Below are 10,831 nucleotides of genomic sequence, written 5' to 3'. Positions count from 1 at the left end.
ACAAAGATGCACATTGCTACACACACACACACACACACACACACACACAGACAACTACATACGCCAGATGCCGCAGAAACCTTGAAGGCATCACCAGGGAGAGGAACAGAGTGCGGAGAGTGGAGAGAATTGATTCAAATAAAAGGTTAAAATACAAGTGCTATTTCTGGGTTTGTCAGCAGGGTGAAATTATAGAAAACTTGGTGGAACAACGTAGCTGGAGGTCAAACCCACAAGTGAATTTGCACTAAAAATTCACTCAAATTGGAGCTTGAAAATGAGACCCCTGGAGTGACTTCATCACACATGCATTCTCTTCTCTTTCATATATTAGGAGATGCTGTAAAAACTAAAAAAAGAATATTCAAGCAACAGCTCCAGTGTCTTAAACTCAGTGACATTTAGGAACTTGTGGAATGGCTTCGGCTGTATTTAATAAAATGTCAGGACAGGGAACGGAGAGGCACAGCATGTAAAAATATGAACCGCCATCAGGTTCATTGTGGATGATATTAAAAGTCATATCTCATCTCTCTCGCACACTACTGTCACTAATAGTTTTTGCCATTTTAATGAGAAGAAGGGATCTATTACTGTACTGGACAGTGGAGGACTCAGGCTGTTTGAGGGGGAGAAAGTAAAGGAGGACTTTATTATGGTTTACCTACCATAGGGGCATCCAAGAGGGCAGTTTTACTGCATTTTTTTTAACATGGGGGCACCAGGGCATATGACAAAAACATTTTAGTAGCATTCGCCAACTACATATCCCATGGGTCCTAGCTATTGACATACTGACAAAGCCTCATGGGACTATTTTTTGCACCTTTACTCATATTTTATAGACTTGTTTTAGGAAACAAGATAAGAAAAATTTGAACTATATTTTTGATTATGTGTTCAGGAGAAGCAATGGGGGTATAGGGAATGAGAAAGTGTTAAGAGATGCACAAACACATTGTTGGTTTTCTGTGGGATTTGCTGACAATAAGAAAAATACAGAATAAGACCAGTTTTATCCTATAAACCACAAACAAAAACAGTCCAAGAGACACAATAACATCGAAAGACAGAAAGAGCAAAACGACCAATGGAGGCATTTATCATTCACAACAGCCTTAATATGAAGCCAGATATATACATTACCTTATCTTAGAAAAACGAGAATCATCATTCTCGCCTCCGTATGGGGCATTAGGGACAGACAGACAATATTTGTGATTATCACACATAAGATGCAGTCTGAGGTTAACCAGAAAACCAATGCATGCACACGGAGCATAACAAACAGTTAGCAGCTTAAAACGAATGACAACTTCCCCACATTTTAGGATAAAAGCAGAAGTTCTCCTATCAGGGAACATTAGAAGCAGCATCAAATTACATGAATACAATGTCACCATCATGCAACTTCTAGTATTGCTGCTCAATCTAAAAATTATCCAAAGAGAGTCCTACCTTAGCGAGACTGACTTTCATTGTGGCACGAAGGAGTGAAGTCATGCTGCCCTGACAGTGTTGGTGGTTGAAAAACTAGAAATGCGCAGCTCTGAGTCAGTATGACACTTGAGACGGACTGGAGGTGACACCAGAGAAGAGGTTGTGGTGGGATCTGATCCTAAACCAGCAGAGACACACGTGGCTCCAGAGCCTGGGGGTCGAGAACTAACACACCATCTCAGCTTTCATACCCAAAGACCTCCTCCTCCTCATCCTCATCATCCTCTAAATCTGCAGGTCCACCTTTTGCCCACTTTATTCCTTCAACTTCATCTCCACTCTTCCCCTCTTATGACATATGGTGTTCATTATTAAGCGTAGCATCCAAGACGTTAGGCAATATCCTCGCCAGCAGAATAAATCATCGCACACATATTTCCACACACAGATCACTTCATTTCTTAACATACTTCTCTAAAGTATGAGCGAAGAACAAACCGTAAATGTATATATTTTGAGAAATATGTCGCAGATTATGCAGTAACTAGTAGCCAAAAGCTGAATAATATACTAACAGGTGTGTAGAAATACAACATCCTAATGGAATTAGAACAAAAAATATACTCCTCCTTGATGCAATATTACTACTTTATTCAAGCTGGGTAAAAAAAAACTAAAAGTGATTGATAGTGAGAGAAACAGGAAAAGAAGAGAAAAAAATATCAGGCTTGCAAAACTGTTTGGCATGCCTTTACATTACGTAACAATATGATAAATAACTTCTATTCAGGAGCAGATCTAGAGAAATATTCATGGAGGTGGCAGAAATTTATGGTGATTTAATTGCAAACAATCACATAAATCAATATTTGCTTGACGTTTTTCACTCGGGGTGGCACAAGTTGGGCACTGGCAGCATAAAATATGTGTCTCAGATTTACAGTCATTCCATGCAACTCCAAAACTGTTTAGTTTAGGGAGCCCAGTCTGCGGATATATATTTAAATATAGGCAAAAATAACACATTTCTACCACATACAAATGAGATGAGCATAAAGTAGGGATATCTGCAAAGGGGAGACTCGTGGGTGCCCACAGAACCCATTTTCATTTAGATATCTTGAGGTCAGAGGTCAAGGGATTCTTTTGAAAATGGCCATGCCAGTTTTAACATCACCAAAATTAGCCTAATTAGGTCATATAGTTTCATATGATACCAGTATCTTCACTCTAGCTTTAAAACAAAGTCCACTACAGCCTCTGAAAGACAGGGTGGAGTTTCCTTAATGACCTATGTTTTAAACTTTTGTATGTTTTTCATTGTTTTACAGTTCAATTATTCCTTGTTTTGTCTTTTTTTATTTTCCAGTAGTCTCATTTACTTAATTTTTTGCCACATTAATACAATGAATCTTATTATTAAGAAGAGGAGGAGGGAGTTTGTCTTACAGGCTCAAAGAATCATGCTAAATAAGTAAATAAGTAGGACTGGAGGCAGAGCTGCTGCAGAAATAGTCTCATTTTCTCACCTAAACCTCAGCGAGCAAAACCAAAGAACAACATGCACATTAACAAACAAACAAACAAACAAACAGAGAAAAGTCTGATTAAAGCTCGAGTAAAAAACTCTTACTTACGTAACTTTTCTTCTCCTGCGCAGGGCCAAACGTCTAACATGTGATGTCTTGTGATGTGTGGAGTTATCACCTCCGTCTTTAACATTTATACTTTTTCACAGAAGAGAGGAAATGTGGTGAGATGGCTGTCATCAGTTATATGTTAGCTCCCTCCCCTCTTATCTATTGACTCTTGTTTTGAACATGAATCATGTTCATCATCGGTCACGTGGGACAATTTTAGTGGCTTGCTGTTGTTGTTTGACTTCTAGCACACCGTTACTAGTTCTAGATAACATCTTGATGGCAGTGTTGGTGGCTTGGGGTTATAAAAGCAGCAGTTGGTCTTGCAGGTGCAGCTACTTGGGCTTATAAAGAGGGGGATGGTGATTGGTGATTGGCTGCTGTGTGAGTAAGGGTGGAAGTGTTGATTGGCTGAAGTGAGGCAGGAGTGTGTTACCTTGTATATTTTAAACTGATTGGACAATTGAGGGACACAGGGGGAGTTACTAATAAATGAACAGAAGTTTTCTGACCTAACTTTACAGAAGCTAAGCTCAATAAAGAGTTTATTTGAAGCTTGAAGGATCTCTTGTTGGTATCTAGTTGTGGCTATAATCTGGGTTTCTGTTTTTCTACTTTACCTTAAAAAAAACACATCTTAGCTTTCAATCATATCACATATTCTTCATCATCATTGTCAATGTTTTAATGTCAAAGTAGAGTAAAATCATATTTTTTCACTTTGCAGGACGGGAGAAGACAGAAATCTCTATTGTGAATGCTCAGAAATCCACTGGGAGTGGGATTAAGAAAATTGAGGTCTACTTAGAAGGTTATATGAAATCAACTAGAAGTTGCACTAGACCTTTTTCCTTAAGTGACCCCTTTTCTACCATTCCTACTAAACTTACTAAGTGACATATTTTATGGATATTTGATATTATATTTAAAAACTGTGCAATTAACCCAAATAGTGACTTTTATCTGCACTTCTCTGTCTGTATTGTTTTCTTTTTAATCATTTTTAACAATCATACAGACATAATAAACTTCTTTTTTGACAAATTCAGTGTTTTATTGTCCTTGATGTTCTACTTTACATTCATACTATGTATATTTTTCAAGTTTAAGGCCTCACGACCCCCCATGAAGCTTTGGCGACCCCTAGTGTGGGTCCTGACCCCTAGGTTGGCAACCACGGCACTAGAACACCAGCAGACCAATACAATGGGCACTATGGCTGACCAAACAAAAAAAAACTGTAATTTAACTTTGCAGAAACTTGTAAACACACACTTCAAACTGGACAGAAACCAAATAAAACTCACCAAAAACTGTCTTTGTTAGTCTTTCCAACAATCACTAACATCAGTTTGGTTTAAATAAACCCAAGATAGATGAGAAAATATCCGTGAAACAAGCTGCTACGGCTGCCATGTAACATCCTACGTCTAAAAGTTTAATCAGAAACAGCCTTTATATCGATAGCAGACTCTGCAAATGGATGTATTTTGGTAATTTGACTAAATTGACCCTTCAACTTTAAGCCATACTTAAGTCTGTGTGCAAAAAAGTAACCACAGCAAGATAGACAGCTAGCAAATCAAGCACCCATTTACCTTTAAACCACTTACTTGACATTTGATCACCTCACAAACAACAGCATGAAAACCTACACCCACAACTTAACAAGCTGCTGCATCAGGTGCAGAGGTCACATCCACCGCCTGCCTGCAGTGCATAAATACAACCAAGTATTTTAACTTTAATGAGATTTGGACGGTTCGTGGAGCCAAAAATAAATAAATAAAATAAGTTCCAGGGCTTTTGGGATCCACAAATCAAAGAGACAAGCAAGAAATATGATTGAGCCACACACAAGCGTGGCGGAGACTGCGGAGACAGATGGGGGTAACAGTGGAGAGAGAGTGCTGCTGAGAGCAAAAACAAGAGATGGCAGATGGGCAGATGCAGAAATAATAGTTTGAGAAAAAAAGTGATGCAGCTGTCTGGTAATGTCTGACAGGAAGGAAAAACACAGAGAGAGAGAAATTCATGCTATTAACTGTGAGATTTAGCTGTTTACGTCAGTCATGGCCAAGTACATAATAAAGTATTAGTATGATGTTGGACATTGACTTTCCAAAGCACAAGCAGTGGTCAGATTTATACATTATGGTAGAAGCGATGGCGCAGTACTAAAGGTTTGTACTGACAATAATACTGTTTACTAATTCCCTCATTAAAACATTTATGGTAGTGATTTATTAAACTGAGGTAAATAAATAATAAAATGTTATTTTAAAAATTAAGCCTATTTTTTGACACTCATGTTCACCCTGCAGTACTTTAAAGTACCCCTAGGGGTGTGTGTACCCCCCAATTTCAGAAATGCTGGACACTGGACTGTATTAAGGCATTTAAGTGGGGTATTATATAAATAAAAAAGTAGCGTGGATGTCTGATACAACATACAGCAACATCTTTAACTATAATACAATATATTTTTCTCTTAAAATGTGAATCTTGTGTATGAACTGAGGGACGGTGGCGTTGATAAAGTCGTTTATGAGTCAATGAATTGACTGAAATTAAAATAGTTACATAAATGTCCTTTGAACTTCAGTCTGCTGCTTTTCTTTATCTTATGTGATATTAAATCAATCAATCATTTATTAACTGCATATTCAGTCAGCCATAAAATGTATTTGCCTTCACTGGACATAATGATGTTAATTTCTCATTTGTTTATCATTTCTTCATTATATAACAGTTAATTTAATGCTAGTTGGGCTTATTTGTGGTATTTTATAGCAGTATAATATAATATCATGTTATTGTTGTACCATAGAAATATAGTGGCGTGTGTGTGCACAGCATTACACACACACACAGGCAGTGACGGATGCAAATACTTCATGCATCTGCACGCAGTTAACTTGCCAAACTTGTTGCCAAATTAGTGGATTTATTTAAAACTTTAATTCTGATATAACAGCATTTGGCAGCTCACTGTAGTTTGCACAGCAGACAGAAGTGACCATGTGTCAAGATCTCTCTAAGAGACAAAAACGTTGACAGTAAATCGTTTTTTGGTTTCTCAGATCTGTTTTTCAATTATTTTGTCCAACTAGAATTTAAAAAGCCTCAGTCGTGTATCCGCTCAGAATTACCTCCTTATTGGATGGTATGTTCCTCCATGTCATATTCACTTATACCAATGATAACAACCATGATCTTTCTCTTTAACCATAATATAGCTTAGCATAATAGATAGTATTGGACATAAAATACAGATAAATATGATATATTAAATAAATATATTAATGTTTATGTATTAACTGGCTCCCAGGGCAAAGCAAATTGAGTGTCCCTGTTCTAATCGTCCAATATTGAGTCACACCTTAAGTTAGCTATGTTAGCAAAAGCCCTGCTAACTACCTATCTAATCTACATCAATCGGTAGCTAGGCAGATAACTATAGTGTTTTGCTAACATTAGCTATCCTATGTAATTAGATAGCTAAAAAATCATTTAGATTAGCAGCTAGTTAACTGATGTTTTGCTATGTAGCAAACATTTTTGCTAACTCAATAACTAGCCACCTAAAAATATAAACATAAAATGAACTGGTATTTTAATTAAATAATGACACATTTAAGTAATTATTTAATGGGGTATTTATTTTTGGCACTTTTAGTCCTCCATACATAACAATCGAACTAATGATTTATGTAGATTAGCTAGTCCTCATTTCTGTAATTTGAGTCATACACATTCATTATAAGCAGAGTCACAATGTCTCTAGTAGCAGAAAACAGGCTGCAGTCAGAAGAACCTTTTTAGATGTGTTTAACATCACAGTTGGGTAAAAATATTTAAGTCTGCACAGGAAATTCATAACTAAAAGCAAAATAAAAGGACTTTTTCCAAACATCCCCTCTGTGGGAAAACATCAGCCGAGCCAGCCTTCATTAAAAACGTGGATCTTCACTGCTTTCATTTAACCTTTTGGCAACAGTGTTACTGTTCTTGGTCCATAAGAGAAAACACACCCGAATGCATCACAACACCCCTGTAATACAAAATAAAGGAACTCTTCCTGCTCAACATGGTGAAAAAGTTAAAGTTGTATGTCATTTACTGTATTAGATGTCAAAACACGCAGCTAAATGTTACAACATAGATTAACTGCTCGAGCTGTCAATCATGAACACGCTTGCTTACAGTTCACGCACACCTTGTAAAGTTTAAAGAGCAGCAATCAGCTCATAAAAGGTATCTCTCTGTAGTGTTGCACCCTCCTTCCTGCAAGGCTCAGATACTTCACACATTTACTTCTCAGCTGTGACCACTAGTGCAAGAAGGTGATAAAAGTAACAGTGAACCCTTTTAAATGTCAGTAAACTGTTGTCACTACTTTACAGCTGAACACAATGTACAATGTCAATCTTGTTACATTAGCATTGATTTGCAGTCATCTGCCTTCCCACCTTATGAATAGAAACCTATATATTCCCCTTGTTTTGTTGGTTTGTCAGAGGTTTTTAGCTGTGGAATTCTATTTTTGTCAACATTAAATAAATAAATAAATAGAAATCATGAAATAAATGAGGCAATAATTATATAAACATATAAATTAGTCGATATAATTCAGTAAATAAATAGATTTTATCTACATTTTCTTTTCAAAAGGACTACTTTTATGTATTTCAGAGAACTTTTATTTGATAATGCCACATATATTTTTCCACCAGTTTTTGTTTACATCAGGTATATGCAAATTAAAGAGTGCGTGGCTATCTCACAGAGCAGCAAGACCAACAAACAGCAGTTTGACGTCAGGCACCGCTGGCTTCCTGATCTAGATAGCTAACCGCAAATAGTAGCTGCTGCTAGCTGTTTAGTTCAACTAATCATGCTGCTGAGCCATTAACAGTATATATAATGGACAGAGCTTCCGGGTCTGAAGAGTGAAGCCAATGTGGAAGTGTCCTAAAACCTGCATTTTATGTAAATTCCAGCAGGGGGAGCTCCACTGGCTGCAATAACACAGCGATCCCATTCACTTTAATGGAGAAATGAGCCGACTTGTCACTTCATTTATAAGCTCAGTAAACAGTTTCCTGATAATGGTCTCAGAAGCTAGTTTAACATCTTCTTCCATACAGCCTGATGTTCATTTATATATAATTTATAATTATGGTCCAATTTAGAGTAAAATAGACAATAAAGCAGGGTTGCTTTTGATTGACAGGTCACTCTCAGTGAGTTCGTCCAGCTCAACGCACAAACCTCAGATCAAATTGTCAAACTAGGTAGTGTACGAAGCTAGATTCTCTTACTGCGTTTACTGTTTTTTTACTGGAGGCTTCAAAACGGTTCTCCACAAACCAATGGGTGACGTCATGATAGGTTCACACTTGTGTACAACACTCCCCTCGTCCTCTGAGCTCGGCAGCTACAAATAGCATCAGTTTGTGGTTACTTTAGCAACAGGTGAAGCTAGCTGTCCATCAGGAAACCAAAATGTTAAAGCCGCAGGGCCGCAAAACCAAAACAATAAGCTGAAAGAGGCTAAAACGTTTCGTAAAGCTGAAGGGAACTCCAGAGCTGGGTGAAGAATTCACTAGAACCAACATACATTACGCACAGTTATGTCATCAAGTATTGATTAATGCAGCTTTAAAGTGACTTTGACTGATTCTGTATTGCTCGTATTGAGTTTCCTTCAAATAAATAATGAGCTGCTGTGCCATTAATAATGTTAATCCGCACTAAGTCAGTGCACATTACAGTGAGGTTTAACAGCGCAGTGGTCAGTATGAGTCGTTTATCTTCCTAAAAATGGTTTGTGCTGTATTGTGTCATTACAATACAGTATCATGTACAGTTATATCATTAGTTTGGAGAACCTGGTAAGAAGAGAGCTCCTCTAAATCTTCTATTAAAGTTTAATATAAAGATGTTTCCCATTAAAATTACTGCATCAAATCAACTTCTTCTTCAGAGTTATATTTAGATTATGTCCATTCACTGTAGTTTCACATTACCTTTCCATACTTGAGGCATAAACATACGAACAAGGGGAGGAAAAAAAAAATTACAAGCTTTCAGGAAATTTACTCCACGTTTCCACGCAACCACAAAACAATCAGCACTTCTTTTGTGGTCGTAAACAGGAATAATCCTAATTTTCCTGCACTCAGAATCCATTACTACACCGTGCTGCTCCCTCACTCCTCCACCTTTGCTTGTGGCTATGTTTCTTTTTCCCTTCCTTCCACAACTTTGGAGGACAGATAGGCGCTGAGCCGAGGAACAACTGATTGGATTTTTTGGGGTTTTTTTGTGGGACCACAGCTATGAAAGAAACAGAAGCAGAGCCTTGATTGCAAATCCAAAAGTGTGTGTGGTTGGGGAAGGGGGGTGTTCATTCTGCAGACCAGAAGTTTGATTTGCCTTTTCAATAATGTGTTTGGGTGTAACAGCAGAGTTGGAGAATTATTCATGGAAATAATTTATGATTACTGGGAAGTCCAGCTCCAGAGTTTAATGACAGTGCAATAAAAAAACATGGATGGATCAAAGAACGACAAACTGCATGTGACTGATAACCAATGCTGAATCAGAGCCCTTTACTTTAAATCACAAAGATTCTGCTGCTTTTTAATCTTCAATTTGATGTTTTATGCCTTTCAATTAACTTTTTTTGTTTAATGAGTCGATCTTAAAAAGGTGAAATCAACAGTTTTCACTACAGTTACACTTTTCCTTCACAGAAATGAACCAGTTTTAGCAAGAAACAGACGAGCTTCTTCTTTCATTTCACAGCCTGTCAGCAAATTACACATAACATAAGAGAAATGGTTGCACAGCAACAAGAAACACACACCAACACACACACACACACACACACACACGCACAGGCCCATGTGTTACCCACCACATAGTAGAAATGCATGTCTGGTCGCAGAGGTCGATCTTCTACGTGCACAGCTGGAGGTGGAGGAGACGATGTGGATGTGAACAGCGTCGGTCCATCCAGCAGGAGCATCAGTCAGGAGTGTGTGGGTAAGTGTGTGTGTAAGTGTGTGTGTGTTTGTGTGTGTGTGGCTGTTCCTCGTCCTTCACAGGTAATCCAAATAATCAGGATCTTTAAAAAAAAAAAGAAAAAACCCTCAATAAAAGCTTCTCCTTCTTCTCCTTCTGCTGCTCTTTCCTATTTCCTGTTACTGCTTCCCTCTACTCCCTCTTCTCTCCTGCACTTGCTCTTACTCCTCCCCCCCACCCTCTTGCTCTCTCCTCCCCTCTTCCTCCTCCCCACATGACTTCAGTCCCGCATCCCACCCTTTTTTTCTGTTTTGGTTCCACTTCCTCTCTTTTTTCCCCTTCCAGTGCAATTTAATCTCCCCTGTTTCTGTTTTTTCTCCACTCCTTGGCTTTATAAAGCGGATTTCCTCTCTCTCTCTTCTTCTTCTTGTTCTTCTTTAGTGTCTCTTTCGTTTTTTTCTCCTCTTTGTTTTCTAAATATCTTAATTTGAGAAACATATTTTTATTAGAGAAGTGCTTCAGCGGCGGGAGAAGTTAATTTCACACTCGCACTCTTTCTGTCTCTCTGTGTTGATTGCAGATTGCTGTCAGCACTTCCTGTTCTAGCTGCGGCCACCACTGTGTGTGTGTGAGAGTGTGTGTGAGTGTGTGAGAGTGTGTGTGTGAGAGTGTGTGTGAGTGTGTGAGAGTGTGTGTGTGTGTGTGTGAGTGTGTCTGTG

General features: G+C 38.1%; 1 protein-coding gene across 2 annotated transcripts in view; it reads right to left on the bottom strand.

Annotated features, from left to right (window-relative positions):
* Positions 1–10,303, bottom strand: part of arhgap36 (Rho GTPase activating protein 36) — a 76,986-nt gene extending 66,683 nt beyond the window's left edge. For both annotated transcript variants that reach the window (XM_035675282.1, XM_035675283.1), the window contains exon 1: positions 10,006–10,303. In XM_035675282.1, the coding sequence (XP_035531175.1) occupies positions 10,006–10,116 (111 nt within the window). In that variant the 5' untranslated portion in view covers positions 10,117–10,303. The remainder of the gene's footprint in view (positions 1–10,005) is intronic.
* Between the last annotated feature and the right edge of the window lie 528 nt (positions 10,304–10,831).

The sequence above is a fragment of the Morone saxatilis genome, unplaced genomic scaffold (genome assembly GCF_004916995.1).
Source record: "Morone saxatilis isolate NCDOM2014 unplaced genomic scaffold, NCSU_SB_2.0 Contig4, whole genome shotgun sequence".
NCBI lineage: Eukaryota > Metazoa > Chordata > Actinopteri > Moronidae > Morone > Morone saxatilis.
This window is presented reverse-complemented; position numbering and strand designations above follow the sequence as displayed.